The sequence below is a fragment of the Adelges cooleyi genome, unplaced genomic scaffold (genome assembly GCF_023614345.1).
Source record: "Adelges cooleyi isolate 19-005CV unplaced genomic scaffold, UGA_ACOO_1.1 ACOO_flye_CR_arks_rails_tigmint_CR_PRNA_23, whole genome shotgun sequence".
NCBI classification, from domain to species: domain Eukaryota; kingdom Metazoa; phylum Arthropoda; class Insecta; order Hemiptera; family Adelgidae; genus Adelges; species Adelges cooleyi.
The window spans coordinates 17,915,347-17,937,448 of record NW_026095893.1 but is presented as its reverse complement, the minus strand read 5'-3'; the positions used below and the strand labels follow the sequence as shown (position 1 = coordinate 17,937,448).

The 22,102-nt window shown below is 30.9% G+C and overlaps 1 protein-coding gene across 1 annotated transcript; it reads right to left on the bottom strand.

The window, feature by feature from the left end:
• Positions 1-12,211: 12,211 nt before the first annotated feature.
• Positions 12,212-14,130, bottom strand: LOC126835760 (uncharacterized). The gene is made up of 2 exons (XM_050568555.1): positions 12,506-14,130; positions 12,212-12,345 (listed from the first exon to the last, which is right to left on the bottom strand). Exons 1-2 carry the CDS (start codon positions 14,112-14,114, stop codon positions 12,284-12,286), a joined length of 1,671 nt encoding a protein of 556 aa, XP_050424512.1. The 5' UTR covers positions 14,115-14,130; the 3' UTR covers positions 12,212-12,283.
• Positions 14,131-22,102: the final 7,972 nt, after the last annotated feature.

The window sequence follows — 22,102 nt, the reverse complement described above, 5'->3', positions numbered from 1 at the left end:
CCTACTAGACGTTTAACATAACTATCAAGCTCCATGATTTTGGTATTAGATCTAGTGAGCTTATTTATTATACTGGCATTATCATCAGTATTAAATCCCACGTCAATCGAAAACTTAAGGTTATATGATTTCATTACATTATAATTCGCTTGAATAACGAATTGTATACTCTTGTAAATCTCCACTCCGTCAGGTAAATTAGATTGCAGGTTATGGATACTGATTAAAACCGATTCTAAGTATTGTTGCACTTTCAAAGGAAACAATTTCATATTAATCAACAACTTTAAACTATTTTCTAAGTTCACGGCTAGCTTCATTAATTGGTCCCTATGAACATCATACATTTGATCTCGTTTTCTATCTTCGTCTGGTTTATATACATATAATTTCTTTTGGTTGTTAAACGGCATGTGTTCACTCTTTTCTAATTTTATGGCTTGGTCTCCTAATTTGTCTTTGCCTATGTTATAGGCTGGATGCAATTCCTTTAAGACCAAGAGATATGTACTACAGCAAACACAAACAGGATGTAAAACAGCGGCTATAACATGTTCCTGGAATAAAATAACATTGTTTTGGTGAAACATTGCCCTAACGAAGGTAAATAAGTCGTATATACTCATATCAGGTCCGTTGTTCAAATTATATTTTGTAATTACATTACGCGGTACTAACGAGTTGTACGCAGTATTAAAAAACTCGGAATTGTAATCCAGAAAAGACTCAAACAGTAAGTTACAGGGTTTAAATTGACTATATGTTCTTCTTTCGCTAACCCGGTTCAATTTAAAACGATTTTCCAGTTTTCGTTTGTTTTTATCTAGAGTGGACAAAACTAAATCGGCCTTTTCTAAATTGGTAGTATCTTTTGGCCAATTTAATGGCCACTGATCGGCCAACAAGTTGTTGATTTCCTCCAGCTGTATTCGATAATACCATTTGTCCCGAACTATAGCATCTTTTTTTGAATGACATTCACTATTTTGTATAAACGTTTCAAGCGCTTTTGTCATTGTTGCGTGTAAGATTTCGTATCCCTTTGCATAATTAGGCTTCATGTTTTCACTTTCATTTTCCTCGATGTTTACGCGAGTAGTCCCAGTCACATTGTTTAAGTACAAATTTACTTGCATTAGACCGGCCGGGGGTGTGAAGTCTGGCGTTTTAGTTGTGTGCCTGATTTCGTCGAGCATGAATAAAACGATATCTCCATGAGACCGAAGTTGTTCATCATATAATTCTGCAATACCCGGTTTGTCAAAACTTTCTTTAAATTTATTTTCAAAGACGATATGATTTAATTTTAAATAATATAACATATATCTTGAATACATGCAGGTTAAATTATTTATAGAATTCCTTTGTATTACTTCCTTAATTGCTCCATTAATCCCAAAATGACAACCCGATTTGACAATCGAGTCACTAACCAACAGCAATATAAGAACCACACACCAAGCCATTTTACGTGTATTTTCGATCAACAGACACATTAAACTGGCACATTATTGTACTATGGTTAAGCTTCGATGCGATATCTTGTTTTGTTTAACTTTAAAACCTGTAGTTTGTTTTTTTTTTCACAATAAACATGATTTCAATACAAATTATTTTGTTTTTGTTTACGCGTACCGTGTTTCACCTGGGTAAAACTACGTATTCGGCAAAAAAAACATTATTGTATACCAAAATATATAAACTATAAAATCTAATCAAAATTATGTTAATTCACTATAGATAAATAAAATAAGTAAAAATTGATTGAAAATTCAATAAACGCTTTAATAATATTTCAATACATTTTCCATAAAAATATATTTGACATAAAAACCGTAGTCCGTCGCATTTTTCAATCATATAATTTTAACCCACTTAAGGTTGTAAATTGTTTGACTATTTTTTTTTAAATATATGATAATAAGTAATTTTAAAATGAAAACGAGTAAATGATTAGGATGATTTTCTTTAAATTTGAAATGGAAAGGGTGAATTTTAAAATTATAATATAATGTCGAATAAGTGTGTAATCCTTTAATTTACTTGCTATAAGAAGAAATCGGTTAAGGTATCGTTTTTAATACAAAAATACATCCTATGTGCCAAATTTACCATTCCAACGGTTTGGGACTACTGGATTTAAAAATATTAATTTTGGTATACTATGTTATATTTCTATGTCCTTTCTCCATTGTTGAATAAATCAAATACTAAAACCTTATATTATTACTTACGATGCGTAACTGAGAAGATTTTGTTTTTAAATAATGGTTTCTTATTTAATGTTTTTATTTATCCAATAAGACTTCGACTACAAACGTCTTTAGTCAGAAATGGAGGTTACACGTTAATTTGCAGATATTAACTATAATGGTGTCTTATTGAATACATTAGGTACAGTTTTATTTTATTTTTTTTTACATTTTTTTTTGAAGTCTCGCCCCGACCGCGATAGCACTCACATGCCGCTCTTACAAAACGGTCTCACCGATAATAATAAAAAACAATAAAATTGTCAACACAACCTCTGCGCAATCAAATGCAAGCGATGCCATCTCACCAACTCATTCAGCCGTGATTGATGAGAAAGGATTCCCAACGCCAAAAACTCCACTAAAACGACTTAGAGTATCTTCGCCCAACTCACCTTCGTCGCACCTCCAAGTTAAAAAACCGATGTTTATATCGGTAAATAGATTTAGTAATATTTCTTTAGAAAATAACACTGAAACGAGTAATAATAATGGTAGTAATAATAATAATATTGGTACAAATACTAATAATGATACTAGTAAAAATAACAATGATATAAATCATATGGACAATCGAGTTCAAAATATTCCTAAGCCACCGCCAATATTTGTCCGAGAGGTTGGGAACATCAGTGCAGTGAGAAATGAACTGATCAAAACGATTGGTTCGGAGAACTTCCTTTTCAGAGCCTCTCTCAGTAGCCTGAAAATTCATACACTAACACTAGATTCTTACAGAAAAACCATTCATTTTTTAAAAGAACAAAATACACAATTTCATACATACCAATTACGCGAGGAAAAAGCTTTTAGAATTGTAATAAAAAACTTACACCCGAATACCTCCGTCAATGAAAATAAAGAAGAACTAGAATAAATTGGTTATACTGTCCGTCAAGTAGTAAATTTACTACACAGACAGTCGAAGGCCCCCTTGCCTATATTTTTTGTTGACCTTGAGCATACTTAATAATGATATTTTCTATATTAATCAGTTATTACACACTAGTGTAACAATAGAAGAGCCACATAAATGGCAAGACATTATACAATGTCAGAACTGCCAAGAGTATGGTCACTCAAGAACTTACTGTGCTTATAGTCCTCGCTAACATCACGCATTATCAAAATGTGAAAAACCAAGAGATACTCCCGCTAAATGTGCCTAATGCCAAAACGATCACTCAGCAAACTACAGGGGCTGTAGTATTTACAAGGACCTTCAACGTATCCGGATGTCAAGATCGAATCAAAAGCTTCAACATACAGCTCAACCTTCAAATGGATCTGAGTAAACTTAACTGGTCGCACCGCATTCTTGCCGAAATAATAAGTGTAAGCCAACGTCCTAAAACACTCCAGCCTCTACTCCATAAAAATACCAAAACTAACCTGCACACTAAACTCGTAATATACAAAAGCTTTATCAAACCAATGTGGTCGTATGGTATTGAGCTATGGGGGACAGCAAAAAAATCAAACATTAAAAAAATTCAAGTTCTCTAATCAAAGTGCCTTGGCTGAATTCTAAACGCCCCACCTTATATTTCAAACGAAACAATTCACAATGATGATTTCTAAAAATGTAATTGTAATTTAGTTTAAGTACTCATGTCAATATTCAAGTTATGTATATATTATTTTATCTCGAATACTTATTGTATATTTTTTATAGATTGTATTTTGTAGTTTTGATAAATTTTAGTCTGTCAAAAAAACTTGTTTATTGCTAACGAAATATTTTATTTGGGTCACAGGTTTTTTAGAAACATGTATCGTTTTGCTATTTCACAAATAGTATTATCTTTTGCGTCAGACTTTAATAAAACTGTTTCTATATAGTCTGAATAGCACTTGCCAAATAAAGTACCGGGTAACTCGTTGCTTATGGCCCAGTGAAAAAGTTATTAAAATTTAGCATTTATTCATATGTATATCACATATTCACATATGTAAGTTAGTCCGTTGCAGATGATTGACAGTTAATTGTCGAGGCATTCGGTTGGTTGGTATTTTGGAATCTCTTTGTTCTTCATCGAGTTTTTGACACTTTAATATGTGGTGTTTGACAGTGATTGAGATTCTACATGCGAAGCAAGCCTCTGGCTCTATTTTGTTCATGAGGTTTTCATGGGTGTGCGGTGTGCCAAGCGTTTAAACATGTTAGCAGTACATCTTACTCTCTAGTTTAATTAATCACGTTTAACCGTCCTTTTGTTGTCTGCTTTATTTCTCCCAACCTGTTCTCTCTAAGTGCAAACCATTCGTTGTGCCATTGATTTGAAAGTATTTTTATTTTAAAGTCATTTTTAGAAGGAATGTTTATCCTTTCGACATTATTATTTCTTGTTTGGCAGCTAAATCTACTCTTTTATGATATTATTCGTAATATTATTTATTGTTTTTTTATTTAAAATGCTTTTAAGTGTGCTAATTGAATTTTTCAGTATATTAAATGTATTGTTGGGCATTTCGTTAATTAATTTAATTGCTTTTTCGAAAGCTTAGTTCACCACGGTAAACATGCTATTTATTGATGTACAATACTTGAAAAATAGGTACAAAAAAATAAATTGGGTTTAATTTAACTAATTTTTAGAGAGTTATTAAGGACCGTATTTTTAAGTCAAAAACATTCCTATTTTTCAAAGGAAAGCGATGTTATGCTTTTAGACTTTTGTCTTAATAAAGTACCTTTCAGGTACGATCACTGATTAATGTATTTGCTATATACTGTTTTTTTATAGTTATACAATTATACTATTCACTTTTGAAATTAACCCTAGTTTAAACATATAATCGATTTTAACAATACTAATAATAAAATAGAATATATTTTCGGGTGGTTTAATAATTACTAAACGTGTTTAATTTTAATAATGTAAAACTTTTTGTTTTTTATGTTTTATTTAGGACAATTTAGTATAGTTGTTTTGTATGTAAATGTACAAAATAAGTTCGCTATAATTTATGCAATAATAACGTACTGCTGTGCAAGATAATCAAACAACAAAACAGAATACGTTTTGTACAAAACAAATTTGTTTTGGATAAACAACATACCGTAGAATATGTTCATGATAATAATTGTGTATTTTGTGGGTACGCACTATATAACAAAATAAAAAATGTTGTGTAAAGCTGTGAACATATTTTTTTTTTTGCAAAATATGGCTTCATAAAACTTTAAAATTAAACTTGACGATACTAACGAGTATTTGACTTTTGTTTGCATTGCAACAGTCACTTTGCTAATCACGTATTTAATGTCTGAAAATGTATTGTTAATCATTATACAATACAAAAATTAAAACTATAATGAAAAACTCAAGTTATATACGCATCGTTTTCCTCGATATCGATAGTTGTCTGTTACCACTATAGCGCATTTTCCCCGGTAGGCATCGTTAATTGCTTAAACAATTGTAAATTTTTTAAAAATCCTGGTTACCATAAAGCGTGCCAAGTTTACAGTTTTTTCTTTTTACAATTTAACATTTTTGATTTATTTTCATCTATTTTTTGTCTTGCTTCACAGTAAGCCGCACAGGTTCTACCCTTGAGTTGGACAAATGTTTCGGCGTATTGTAAGCATTAGATTTCCTCGATGGTTCGTCTTCTTACTCCTTCTTCTTTTGGTTCTCCAGTGACCTGTGATCCGACTGTGGATTTGTCTTGTTACACCCAATCCCATTGTCTGTCTCAATCACGGTTGAAGCCGAGAAACGTCCTACCACGACTCTGAGTGTCATTTCCGTGTAATAACTTTGCTTTTTAATTGGTTGATTGTAAGGAAAATTCTAGCCGATTGACTAAACTTGCTCACCCCACCTAATTAAAGCATGGGCAAGCCCACCTAATCTAACATCTTAGTATAGTAACACATGTTTATGTAATTGTGTTACAAAACAAAGAAAACTATTTTGGTAAAATAAAAACTAAATAAAGTTGTAAATTCCCAAGAGTGTTTTAGCTAGGTTTAACCATCGTTAAGTTGACAGTTATGCAAACCAAAACAGATTCAACCGATTAAGCGTGAACGGTTATCAGACGCAATAGAGTTAGAGTACCACATTGTGTTGTACCACATTCTCCTGCAGACTGACCGATTCGCTTCCGTGGGCGAAGGTTATATACCATACCCCCCACCGCATTCTCCGCTTCCTCTTGCCGCTGCCAGCTGTTTTCTATAGCCACGCCCCTTCGCCTTGGCCGGTTATCGCATGACTGATTTCCGCTGTCAATAGTGTCTTGCTGCCAGCTAGAACAACAGCTCTTTACATTATTTTAAGTACACATAAATAAAATATCGTGCTTGTAAAATTTGAATAAAAGATAGAGTAAGTATTTTAATTTATGTATAAATATTTTTAAGGAATTAATTATTTATTAGGATTGTCAGGTAACTTGGCTTTTTTTAATACAGTGGCGGAGACTTGAAATAGTTTATTTAACACTGTCATAACTAGAAAATAATACCTAAAATATGAAAAATATCTACAGAAAACCCATTAAAACCAGATTTGCAAATCATCAATTAACTATGTTCATTAGTCAATCTATACAACTAGAATAGTAAGTTGTGAAATTTTCTATTACGTAAAAATGAAATTTAATGGTTGTCGATATTATTACCTGTACAAATACTGTTGAATAAGTTTGGAACCGTTCTTTATAATGGGTAGTTTATGTTTGTTGTATAACGGCAGTCGCCGGTCATTATTATCTATTACATGTACAAATATCCTATAGAGTATATTAGGTAGTGTTTGGAACCGTATGATATCTTCCGTATACACGTTATGATATACAAAAGCAATATGATTCTTTGTTATGTTTTATGGTGTCTCCAAAAGAGAATACAATTAGTACTTTTTCTAACAAATTTTTAAATGACAATTTAGGCAATGAATTCTATTTTATAGTATATTTTATTTCTTTAAAATAATAGTTCAGGTAATATATTATACTTTTTTCAAAACAAAACCAAATTATTTGTCTCTAATATAGCAATAAATGCTTCATAATAGTGCACTTATTTGAAATTTAAATAGCTATAACTTTTGAACAGTTGAGTATAAAAATTGTAACAGTATAACAGTTTTGTCTTCAAATTATTAATTGCTAACAGAATATTTCGAAAAATATAGGGGTTCCCATTTGAATTTCAAAATTTGATAGTGCGCATATGCAAACTACATAAGGTTTAACTTCAGATGTGGACTTGAAATGTGCGTTAAACTTCACCTAATAACATTCAATAGTCAAAATTTTAAAAAAATCAAAAGCGGCTCTGAAAATCAAGGGGCTCCAAACTTTTTGAACACCCTGTATATACATCTATTTTTTTGGATCCGGAATAATGTTGACTAGTAGAATGATTATTTTCTAACCTGTAGAGAACTCTTTAAGCAGAGGCCCAAATTTTTGTTTTCAATTATTAGTAAAGTATTAGGTTTGATTTTGTATTCTGAATTTTTGTTTTACGAAATGCGCTAGTATATTATAATAACCGATAACCTGTGTAAACAAAACACAGTTAGTGCTATTTTTTTTGTGCGCCTTATTTACCTTAAATTCGTAACGATGTGAATAACACATGACTAATATCCCACAAAGTACACTTCTTTGAATCGATACACAACTACATAAACAATTGTTCAAGTTTTCAATTTAGCACACAACAATATGCTGAAAAATAATTTGAAATCAGCATGCTTTTCAATTTAAAATACGTAGAATAAATTTTTGTAACCCTTAATTGTCCTTATAAAAAAAATGTTTCAGCCAATCAGGCTATATCAGGTATAGCCAGGATATCTAAATCGATATCTAAATCTTAACACTTTTCTTCAGATGCTGTTTAGTTTCGACTTAAACATTTGTTAGCAATTATCATTCCAGTTCACAAGCCTGGAAAACCAAACAGTTCACCAGAAAGCTATAGACCTATTAGTTTATTACCTACCCTCTCCAAACTATTAGAAATGATACTGCTACACAGATTGAAACCATACCTAAAAATTATTCCACTTCACCAATTCGGCTTCAAACCTCACCACTCCACTTGTCATCAACTACAGCGATTCTCAGAAATAAAAGTAGATGGATTTGAAAATAAAAAAATACACAACCACTGCCCAACCATTGCACAGGCCTTCGACAAGGTCTGGCACCAAGGCCTCATGTCCAAATTAACAAAACTAAAACTGCCAAACTATCTATATAATATAATATCATCATTTATCACAAACCGTACATTTAAAGTAAGAATAGATACTGATACCTCTGAAGAACACCCGATAAAAGCAGGGGTCCCACAGGGGTCAGTCCTTGGCCCCACCTTATTTAATATTTATTGCTATGATATCCCAGTTCCACAAAAATGCCAATTAGCCATGTACGCAGACGATACTATTATGATAACACAACATAAAAATCTTGAAAACTCTATATCAGATCTACAAATTTCTTTAGACCTAATTTCAGACTGGTTTACAAAATGGAAACTAGCTCTTAACCCAACTAAGAGCGAAGCGAAAATATTTACCTTAAAGAGATATACAAATCCACCTCAATTAAAAATCAAAAATCAGCCTATATTATGGAATAATAAAGATCAATCAATTAAATATCTCGGAGGTTACCTTGATGAAAAATTAACATGGAAAATGCACATAAATAAAAAAATAAACCAAGCCTACACACGATTGAAAATCTTATACCCCCTAATTAATTACAGCTCTACACTTCAGATCAAATGCTCACTTCTAATATACACATCAATAATAAGACCTTTAAAAACATATGCATGCCCAATATGGGCAGCCGCATCCCAAACAAAAATTACAAAATTACAAACGATACAAAACAAATTTCTCAGAATAGCTCTTAAAGCCCCATGGCATATGCGAAACACACAACTCCACGACGACACTGGAATACCATACCTAACCACATGGATAAATGAACAATTTAAAAAATTTCATTCGAAACTAAACACAATAGAAGGAGCCCATCACTTCAAAATTGGGAAAAGAACCAAAAACCGCCGACTAAAGCCACGTCTCCCACAAGATATCTTACTACCCCCAGAATCATCATCGTCATCTTCATCGTCGGTATCATCAGATTAATGACCTAATTAAAACAACTCATAATTTATGTACAATTTGCTAAATTAAAGTAATTATAAATTATTTTATTACTCTATTATGCCTACCTAATTATGTAACTTATTAATTAATATATTGTAAAAACAAGATTATGTTGAAACAATTAAAATATAATAAATAAAAAAAACATTTGTTGGTAAAAAAATATTTTTTACATTTTCAGTCATCGCCCATTAGTGAGCTTTTGAGGGCAATATACGAGCCGGTGAGAATGAAAGTGACTCAAGTTAAATTTTTAAAAAATCCGTAATATCACTAAACAACTTGTTTAATGAGTTGTTTCGAACACAATAATATTACTTCTGTTGATATTTAACAATTTTCTGTACATTACAAATGTAAACAAAGTTAAACATAAATATCATCTAGTTGAGGGTGTAAATCGATAGATTCGTGGTAATCAAGTAATTTGGTAGGTAGATATGAAACAGTTCTGACAAAATTGGATCGATATTTGTGTTAAGTACAATTTTTGCCTTTTGAAAAATACCATTAATACAATTTCGGATCACTTGATTATCAATAAGGCGAAACGTCCATTTGGAATGTTATTTTCCATATAGAATTTTTACTTGATCATTTTCAAGTAAACGAATCTTTTTTTTTTATTTTAATAAAAAAAAACATTTTGTTCAAAAAATTTTTAAACAACGCATTATTCGTAACTAAATTGCTATTAGAAAATGAATATTTCTAACCGTCATTACAATATATAGAGACATTTAAGAGATTGAGAGAGTCCAACTACAATTTTTGGCGATGACTTTCTATATCTGTTATGATACTGTGTGATTATGTAAATTAATCCAGCAAATTCTGGATTTTCGGTAAACACATACCGAATTTTAAGCATTTTAAGTCATTTTAATTACTTATCTGCGCGAGTGCGTTTTCTTCTGTACCCCGCGAAGAAATTGTTCTTGTTTTTATTCGTGCGCTTTAAATCAAGCTATTCTAAAAAACGTCTAAAAAACGTAGTTTTGAAATCGTTGTATTTTGATCGATTTTATGATGTAGTTTGATTTTGATTTTAGTGTAGTTAGAAAATTTAAACCAATTTTATTTAAATATTGTAATTTTTACATTTTTGGTGCAATAGTTAGGAATCATCGCTTGAATATTATTTGCACTAGCATGGGAAAAACATGTTTTGTTAAACCTTATGTAGTTTGCACATGCGCAATATCAAATTTTAAAATTAAAATGGGAACCCCTATATTTTTCGAAATATTCTATTAGCAATTAATAGTTTGAAGACAAAACTGTTAAAAACAATTTTTTATACTCAACTTTTCAAAAGTTATAGCTATTTAAATTTTAAATCAATGCACCGTTAAGAAGCATTTATTGCTATATTAGAGACAAATAATTTGGTTTTATTTTGAAAAAGTATAATTTATTACCTGAACTATTATTTTAAAGAAATAAAATATACTATAAAATAGAATTCATTGCCTAAATTGTCATTTAAAAATTTGTTAGAAAAAGTACTAATTGTATTCTCTTTTGGAGACACTATAAATTATAACAAAGCATCATAATATTGCTAGTGTATATATCATAACGTATATACGGAAGATATTATACGGTTCCAAACACTACCTAAAGGATCTATAGGATTTTTGTACGTGTAATAGATAATAATGACCGGCGACTGCCGTTATACAACACACATAAACTACCCATTATAAAGAACGGTTCCAAACTTATTCAACAGTATTTGTACAGGTAATAATACCGACAACCGCAAACCAACGCGTCATTTGTCTGCAATCACTATCAATGTTGTCATAAATATTATTATCATGTAGCTTAATCGGCCATTAAGGCAGAAGGCTCAACGCTGCCATCACGAGATGGTTTCTTGACGAATTCGCATTACCCACTCGGACAACTCCACCTCCTAATAAAATAATACTGCTGCCAAATAGTATGGCATCATCCATTTTTTGTTTGAAAAATCCTGGTTACCATAAAACGTGACAGGCTCTCAGATTTTGCTTTATAATTTTACATTTTTTATTTATTTTTATGTATTTTTTTCTCTTGCTTCACAGTAGGAACCGCGGTCGAAGCCGAGAAACTTACTACCACGACATCGGGGAACATATCCGTGAAATAACTTTGTGTTATTATTGGATGACTGTAAGACAAATTCTAGCCGATTGACCAGTCTTGCTCACCCTAACTAATTAAATCAAGGGAAAGCACACCTAACCTACCATCTTAGAACGATAACATAGGATTATGTCATTTTGTTATAAAACAAAGAAAACCAATTTTTCCCGACAACGGTAGAAGCGAGGTGTTTAAAGTATCTAAGTTCGCTGTCCCCATATACCAGCTAACCTACTCCAACGATTTTAGTAAAATAAAAACTAAAAAAAATTGTAAATTACCAGGAGTGTTCTTAGCTAGGTTTATCCATCGTTAAGTTAACAGTTATGTAAGCAAAAATAGATTCAACCAAATTGATTCTCCGTCTACAATGAGATACAGCCTTAGAATAAAGCCTAATGGTTTCTACAAGCTCGGTTGCCAATAAAGAATAATAGTAAACTATTTTAACTTTTCGCATACCATATATGGATGTCGTCCATCCTCGGCCATTCACGTCATGTATATAATCATCAAATTTACATAACGTACAAACTGTGATACCTTGTAAATTAAAATTAAAATAATTTAAAAAAACTATTTTATAATGTGCATACATATTTTTCCACTAATATTGTGTTTGTTTTTATTATAATATTAAATCATATTTTAAGTGAACAGTAGGTACATTTTTTAAAACATTGTTTTAACTTTTAATCAAGATAGAACATAAAATATAATGCATTTAAATCTATAAGTTTAAGTATTGATAAGTTTGATTGTTAGACGTTCGATAATCTCGTTAATAACAACAACATAACCTGAAAAATAAATTCGTTTTTTAGTAAATAAGCCCATTTTTTTAAAAATAATCTGGTAAAAAAACTCAATCCAAAACATCATGATAAATTTCCAATTTATGTACTGTAAATTCAAACGTTTTGGTATCACCTAAGGTTCTGGTTATACTGAACAACTTACCTAATGGACGCGTATTTACTATCCTCGACGAGGAGTATCTTGGACCATCAAACACAGTGTCAGGCATTATCATTTTTGCATGGTCGTAAATTGCGAATGCTTTCTGGAATACATATTCGTATCCTTTTAGATTTTGAACATAATCACAGGCATCATTGATATTTGTATCAAGGTTATCGAGCTCATTTATTATACTGGCATCATCATTAATATCGAATTCAACGTTAATCGAATATTGAAGGTTATATAATTTCATTAGACCATAGATCTTATCATAAATAAAATTTATAAGCGTGTAGAACTCTCCAGGGTTTATATGTTCCCGTTCTTTAAGTGTTTCCAATTGTAGTTCAGCGGTTTTGTTTGAAACCATTTGAAGGTATTCTTGCACGATCGTGGGAAAAAATTTCATATTAATTAACGACTCGAAACTATATCTTAATTTTAAGATTTGATTCGTTAATTTTTCTTTATGCTTATCGTAGCTTTGAAATCCTTCTTCGTCTTCATGTAACTTATTTTCTGGATCTGATTTCTCTTGGTTCTCCAGCGTCTTGAGGTCATTATTTTCTACTTTCATGACTTGGTCACTTAAATTTTCTTCACCTATTTTATAGGCTGGATGCAATTTCTTTAAGACCATGAGATATGTACCATAGTATAAAAAAACAGGATGTAAAACAGCGGCTATTACATGTTCCTGGAATAAAATAACGTAATCTTGATGAAAGATTCCTCGCACGAGTGTCAATAAGTCATATGTACTCGCAAAACCTCTTTGGTATAATTTATAACTTGTCATTACATTACGCGGTATAATCGGTCTGCCCTCCTTAAATTCAATATCGCTTAATTCCATGGGATCGTTTACCAGCAATGGCTTAAATAGTAGATGTTCGGGATTAAAGTCATTATAAGTTACGCCATTCATCGTCGTCTGAAAAAAAATTTCCAATTCTTTTTTATTATGCTCTAGTGTCGACAAAATCTCGCTTAAGACTTCCGTATTTAATGGCCATTGTTTGGCTAACAATAGGTTAATTTTTCTCAATTTTTCCGGCATTTCTGTATTATCCTGAACAATAGGATTTGTTTGATAATAGCATTGACGATTTCGTATAAACGTCGTAAGCGCTTCTGTCATTTTTGTGTAAAAGAACGCGTATCCCCAAGCATAATTAGGTGTGTTGCCGTTTTCTTTGATGTTCACGCAAGTAGTTCCCGACAAATTATTTAAGTACAAATTTACTTGCATTAGAACGTCCGGTGGTTTGAAATTTGGCGCTCCCACTTGTTTTCTGAGGTCATCGAGCATGAACAAAACAATTTTTCCCTGAGAAAGAAGATATTCATCATATAGTTCTGCGAGGCCCAGCGGTATATTAAGTTTCTTGAAATCATAATTCAGATTGTCTAAGCTTACTCCGAATTTCTTTTTAAAAACAATATTGTTTAAGTTGAAATAATATAACATATATCTTGAATACATGCAGAGTGTATTATTCGGAGAATTTCTTGGTTTTATTTGCTTCATTGATGAGCTAGGAAAATTTGATGTGCCAAATGAGTCACTAACCAACAGCAATATAAGAACCACACGCCAAGCCATTTTACGTGTATTTTCAATCAACGGACACATTAAACTAGCACAATAACATAATATGTTTTAGCTTCGATGCGATATTTTGTTATTTGTTGTTTAACTTTACAACCCATGTTTTTTTTTTTGTTGACACAATAAACATGATAATGTACAAAATAGATATTCACTAGAATTAATATAGGTATACTGTCATGCAAAAAAATTGTTCAAACATCTAAAGCCACAAACAACAAAACAAAATACGATTGGATAAATAAAAAACCATATGGGGTTAGTCATTTTTTAGTACACTTTGCACGTACGAAACTCATACCAAATTAATCATAAGAAGTATAATGTTAAACTATGAAAATATTTTTTGCAAAATATGATGACTTTTATAATGTTTGTACTTTACGTTATGAATGTATTTGTAATTTATATACATTTGTAATGGTCATAAGTGACATGCCAAGTCATGTTAAAAAATACTGCATTTAGGTTTTAGGTTTCCTAGCATATAATCATGATGTATCTTAGCTTTGACACGATATGTTGTTATTTTTTGTTTATACCACCCGTGTTTTTTTGTTGACACAATAAACATGAGCTCGAAGTATAATATTCTTTTTTTGTTTACGCTTACCGTGTTTCACTTGAGTAAAACTATGTATTCGATAAAAAAACATTATTGTATACCTCAAAATATATCCTAAAAAATCGAATTTAAATTAAATTTATTCACTTTAAATAAATTAAACCCATAAAAATCGATTTCAAAATCAATAATCGTTTTAATAATATTTCAGTATATTAATTTCAATATATTTTTCAGATTTAAAAATCGTGAAGTCTATCGCATTTTTGTAAATACAATAATTTTAACTTATTTGACTGCTAATTTTTTTAAAGTATACAATTTATTTAGAATGAAAATGGGTAAACGATTAGGGTAATTTTTGTTATTTTGAAAGGGAAAGGGTGACTCTTTAAATTATAATATATTACCATTTAAGTCTGTAACTATAGTTAAGTCATTTCTTGAGACATAATAAATAAAACAACAGAGCCCTACTCGACGGCCCGTCCTCATTCATCTTACTCTCCTTCACCGTCTTCTTATGTAGTCATCCAGCGGCTTGTGGTCATAATTTTCTAATTTTATGACTTGTTATCTTAATTTTTTGTCACCTATATTATCAGCTAGATGCAATTTCTCCAAGACCATGAGATATGTACCGTAGAATGTAAAACAGCGGCTATCACATGTTGCTTGATTAAAAAAAACGATAACATCTTATCCTGTGTACCGAATTACTCGAGTAACCCTTTCAGACCCAAGGTACACTTTTGAACACTTTTTTTTTTTCAAAAGTTGGGTTTGAAAGGGGTACCTTAGTTGACAGTACTTGGTTTGAATTATGCTTGTTTTTGTGTACCTACCTTTAATTGCTGACAGCATAACTTAAAACATTGCTGTTTAAAATAAAAAGATGGCTTTAAAAATCATATATGAATATCCTTTAAAGATTTTTCAAACGGAACTAATGAAATTTTAAGATTAAAAGTTAAATACCAATGAAGTTTTGGTAAGGCTACATTATAAACCCAAAAATGTTATGGTTAACTTTACAATATAAACAAGTTAAAGCAAATATCTGATGATATAACATGTAAAACACCCAATAGTTATTTGATTTTATCGAAAATACATTTTTTTTTTACATTTTCGATACACCCTTATAGCTCATTTATGATAAAAAATTCTCACTTGGAGTACTTGAATATTTTGTAATATTGTTATAATCTTTATTCGCAGTATTGTAAAATATTTAAGTACTTTACGAATTGTAAATACTTGTTAATATTTTTATTAACAATATCAATTTTATACTTTTTCGTTCAGTCTATTTCTCAAAATACAAATAACTCCATAAATATGAGTCAATTTTTTTTGTAACCGGGTATTCATAGTATAATAAATATATTATAAAACAAATAAATATATATTTTTTTTTGTATCTCGAATAATGTTGACGAGTAGAACTATTATTTTCTAAACTGTACTGAACTCTTTAACCAGAGGCACAGATTTGGTTTGAATAACATATGAGTAATATCGCACACAATACACTTCTCTGCATCGATACACAACCACATAAACAATTGTTCAAATTTTCAGTTTAGCACATAACAATGTGCTGAAAAATATTTTGAAAACAGCATGCTTTTCAATTTAAATTACGTAGAATAAATTTTTGTAACCCTGAATTGTCTTTATAAAAAAGTGTTTTAGCTAATCAGGCTATATTAGGTGTATCCAGAATATCTATATCGATTTCTAAATCTTAACACTTTTTTCGGATCCTGTTTAATTTCGACTTAAAAATTTGTTGATAAAAAAGTATTTAATAAATTATCAGTCATCACTCATTTGTGACCTTTCTAGGGCAATATATAATATGTAGTATATAAAACCTTATGTTAACTCTACCTTCTGTATTTTATGAAACACCCTTTAAGTTTAAAAGTCTTGATTTGGAGTTTTTTTTTTGTATAGCTAAAAAATTGTTTTTTTACTATAAGGGTGGCTTCTTAATCAATAGAGCTTCAATAGAAGTTGGAAATCTGAATAAATGTATTGTCGTTATTATCTATATTATATATGAGATGCAAAGCGCCGAAAAGCTTAACCAATAAATCCATTATTTAAAGAAAAATTATCGATTTTTAAGGGATATATGAATTTTTTTTTAATTCTCTTTCAGATGTAGTCTGATTTTGAGTTTAATGTAGTTAGAAAATTTAAACCAATTTTATTTAAATATTATATTTTTGGTGCAATTGTTAGCACCTAGCGCTTGTGGGAAAAACATGTTTTTTAAACCTATGTGTTGCCTAAATTCAACAATAATTCCATACATTTAATATTACTCATATTATTTAGGCCAATAAAAAACGAAGGCACCAGATTTTATTAATAAATTGATTCAAATCTAACCTAACCTTATTATAAGTAGTTAACATTTTTGAAGAGATACCGTCACATAGTCTGTGATTTTCTAATCTAGTGAATTCATTCCTAGTGAAATCAAATACCCCTCCTTGTTTTCCTCGATACTTATAGATGTCTGTCGTTCAATAATTTTTGGTTTTGCAATCCTCTTGTCCGGGATTTCCTCGATGGTTCGTATTCCTTCTTAAGCCAAGTGGTAATATATGTAAGTTCGCTGTTCCCATTTTCCATTTAACCTACTCCAACTATTTTGGTAAAATGAAAACTAAAATAATATTCCCAGGTGTGTTCTTAACTAGGTTTAACTAGCGTTATATTGACATGTATACAAACAAAAAAAGATTCAACCAATAAAGCGTGATCAGTTATCAGATGCAATAGAGTTGTAGTGGCTATGCCAAAATAAATCTATCATCCTCCGTCGACAATGAGATACAGCCTCAGAATAAAGCCTAATCAAATGCTTTCTGTAACCTCTGTCACCTAATATAGATTAACCGTAAGCTATTATAACTTGTCGCATACCATATATGGATGTCTTTCCTCCTCTGCGATTATAGTCGCGTACATAATCGTCAAATTTACTTATTATACAAAAATTGTACATTGTAAACAAATTTAAACAAAAAAAGAATCTATTTTATAATGTGCGTATATTCTCTTTCAGTATTAATACTTTTTGTTTAATTACAATAATAAATCATATTTTAAGTGAATAAAAGGTAAATCTTATAAAACATCGTTGTAACCTATGGTCTAGGTAGAACATAAAATATGCATGGTCGAAATTTATTTAAACCAATTTTTTCTTAAATATTGCCTACACAAAACTCCTTAAAAATGGTCTGTATGGAGCCCCCTTAACCCAAATGGTCAAATGGCGGTGGCAATGCGATTTAAATACAAATCTTGTGATTACAATTTTTTTTTAAATCTCAATAATGTTAGTATTGAATGCTAAAAGTATGGAACAAGTATCTAAGCCAAGATAGGCCACAGTGTTACACTACATACGTCAGCACATACTCTACCTACACCGGTGGATTTCGAATTCGATGCCAAGTATTTGACAAAATATTAGATCCGAAAATGGCTTTAGATTAAAAGTATTATATACGTTTGTTATTATTGAAGTGGAAATACGATAAAGGTATCATAGGACGGTTGTAGATTAGGTGCCCACTAAGCAGAACACATTAACAGGTTAACGTATATAGGAAAGTATATTGGTGATTTTTTCCAGTGAGCAAGTGAGCGATTAATGTATTAAAATGTTATGTAGGCAACGGATTTTTTTTCTGTTTTTTTTTTTTATGTAAGCGAATTGGATTTTAATATTGAAAAAATTGCAAATTTAGTTTGTTTAATTAAAAGAAACTGAAATTTTTAAATGAAAAACGGCTTCCTGCATAACATATAGTAAAGTAGCCAAAGAACTCGAATCTCTTTACAGAATTTTTAATCGGACCATCCTAAGAAGTCGGAATTTCGTCTGGCAAGAAGTCACTTACTTAAGTGTCTACTGAACCGATTTGAAAAAAAATATCGTTTTTTATAAAGTTCAACACCTCTATGGGGCTTAAAGACCGATTGATTTTTATTTCTGTTTGTAAAATGTTATCGCACAAACGTTTATATTTGATACTTTTTATGGTTTTCGATAATAAATCTAACTAGTTTTCCTTTGCCCCTTAATAAATAGCGCTTTTCGTTCACGTGGATCGAACCTACCGGGCAACGTTGTTTCCTGCATCGACAAAACCCAAAACGTGTTGACTACACCCCCAGAAGGGTTGCTCGCCAATTAGAGTGCCTACAGGAGTACCTTGGGTATACTTACCTACCAACGAAAATAGTGTACTGTTACCTTTCGGCGGAATAACATACCCAATATCATATTATACAGACGACGGGATGGAAAACAAACGCTTGAAATTCGTTGCGCCCTCGGATCGACAAAACGTAGCCGGGCGTAAATAATTCCAACCGTCGACACAGTTTATCATAATAATAAATAATATATAAGGTAACATGTGAATTTATTTTCCTAAAGGAAACAATATTGCCTCGGGGTTAGCCGGATAACGCGGGATCAATAGCCAGACCTACACCATTGGTTTGCCATTGGTTTCGATGGGCTGTCTATATTTTAGTGTCACGCCAACGCGACGGCATAACTTATCTCGCACTTAGGAACGTTTTTTTTTTCTTTTAGCTTGGATGCTTCGCAGCTGAGAAGATCATATTAGATTTACAATGATGTGTGTGTGTGTTTTTTTTCCATACATATATACATGACCGTATCATGAAACGTTATTCGTTTCACAATAGGTTCGTCAATATTGACTTGTGCACACCGCACATCTCCGTTGTGGCAACTTTATTCTGTGACAAATGATCAACGCTTAACCCAAACCCCTTTATTTGTAGATAAATGTATATTTAAATGTAAAGCTATAATAACATCTGCAAAGGCGGGTCAATGGTCGTTCGATGGTGTTCGACATAACAGAGTTGTGCATCAACCGAATAATTTTCAAACGTATGATTACTTATACAGTATGTAAGTACTTATTTTTTTAAACTTTATCCTGAATAAATATATCTAAAAAATATACAAGCCTGTATATATTATTAATATTTAATATATTTCGGTAATAATAGGAAAACTATTATCATCGGAATATATTTGTATTCAAGTTTAGGTCGAATACAAACTTGTACAACTCTGAATATGTTGTATACAACACAATATCTGACTTAGCAGGTTGTTGCTTCGGCTTGGATGGTGAAGAAAAAAACACAAAAATCGTTTACCCTACTGTTAAGAGGGCGTCGCATCGCCCATTTTTAAGAAGTAAAGTATAGGCAATTTTTTACAAAATCTTAATTCAAAGGTTAAACTGTGATGTGTAATTATTAGTTCAATAACTAGGACTCTATTTTGGTAGTTAATTTATTTTTTGCACTATCACAGCATCCTTGAAAGCGATTTAAAAATGTTTTTTTCATCTCTACATGTTTTAGCAGACTGAAAATAACTCACTTAATTTTGGTTTTAGAGTAAAAGCCCCATTATAAAATTAAAAGAGAACAATATTCCGGAGGGCAAGACGGTGCGTTTTTTAATTATTCCAAGTATAATGCTCAATACAGAGTTTAGAAATAACGACTATTTTAACATTTTTAAATTACTGTAACTTTTCAAAAAATGATTTTTTTTTTTTAAAAAACGCACTGCCTTGCCCTCCGGAATATTGCTCTCTTTTAATTTTATATTGAGTGCTTTTACTCTAAAACCAAAATTAAGCGTGTTATTTTCAGTTGGCGTAAACATGTTTTTACCACTGAAAATCACCGGTGCGACGCCCTCTCAAGGTAGTGCATGGTTTAAAACCATTTATTTGATGTAAAAAAATAAAATATCAATACCTAAGCTTCAAATTTACATTCCCTGCAAATGACGAAAAAAAAAAATACTTTAGATACAATTTTAATTTCGTACTCCGAGTATCGCGGATAAACCCTCGTTTGTTTATTTTAAGGCTTTGTCAATAGTTTTTTTTTTAGTAATTTTTCAAGTACTTAAAATATAATGTACATAAAGTATATATCCCACGAGGACTTTTTTTTAGGGTGGCAAGCCCTTATATATTTTGTCGGATTCCTAGATTGTGTTTTTCATTGGCTTAAACCGACCAAGTAGGTATGTTTGTTTGAATAAAAAAAGACTGTTTACCGATTTTTTTTCCCTGTACCCACCGTGCAGACTTGTCCCATTTGTTAAGCGAACTAAAAAAAGTTACAATAGTACTTCCATTGCGTTTAAATGTTTATGGACGTTGTTTTTGATCGAATTAAAAAAGATACCATCAGCTCAATTATGTAAAATATTAATTCATACGTGAAGCTGTTCCACTCGAAACAGTTAATACAATTAAATATAATATGTTACCGTGTATATAGGTATACACTTGTCGTTACTTCTAACCCATTTCCTGGTTACATTCAAATTGAAACCCAGTTGAAGCACACCTACTTAATTATGCACGTCCATTTACTGGCTCACCGGTTTCATGTTCACAAAAACGGCCCTGTATAATAATAATATTAATACGACACCGCATTAGCCATGATAATTATCACTTTTCCCTGTACAATAAAAATAATAAAAATAATATTCTTTCTTCGTCAAACCGGGGAACGTTCAACGTGAAATAAAGTTTTTATATGTTCATACGGATTTTACTTTAAAAAAAAAAAAAAGTTTCTGACTTTTTAAGTAGGTCTGCTAATTTAATTAATATAACCACCGATGTCATCAACAGCATTACTGCGTAAAGGAATTATGGGCGTTTGGCAATTTTGACTAAAACACTTTTTTGAGCGGTAAATTAGCATAATATATATATATATATATATATATTACTTCACAGTTTTTTTTTTTTATGATATCTGTCAAAACTCAAAAGTAATCGAGCCAAATAAAAACGAGCTTAATTTAGGCTACACCGTTGTTAGGACTTGAACACAAAGCCTACTGGGCTTGCCAAAATTTCCTTTGGAATTCACTAACAAAAATCACAAAAAAAAAACTTAAATACATATAAATTAAAAACCAAATTGAAATGATAAATATAAAACCTAAAGTAAGCTAGTTTCTTAAACGGTTAAAGGGGTTGAAAGAGGGTTGAAAAATAGGCATTTAAAACAATTTGTTTTAAACTGTTGTACACGGTATAATGTTTTTTGACATATTAATACCAATATATTTATACACTATATTCCAAGAAAACTTTATATAAATTTCCAATCAAAATATGAAAACATAGTTTTGAGAAAAACGCTTTTAAAGTTTCACACTTTAAGTCTAACAAAATGCATTCAACGTTTTTTTTTTTTGGAATAAAATAAATACAATTTTTAAATCCTAAAATAAATATACTTTAAGAAAATGCAAAAAACATTAATCGAATTTTTGAAAACCTGAGTACCCTTA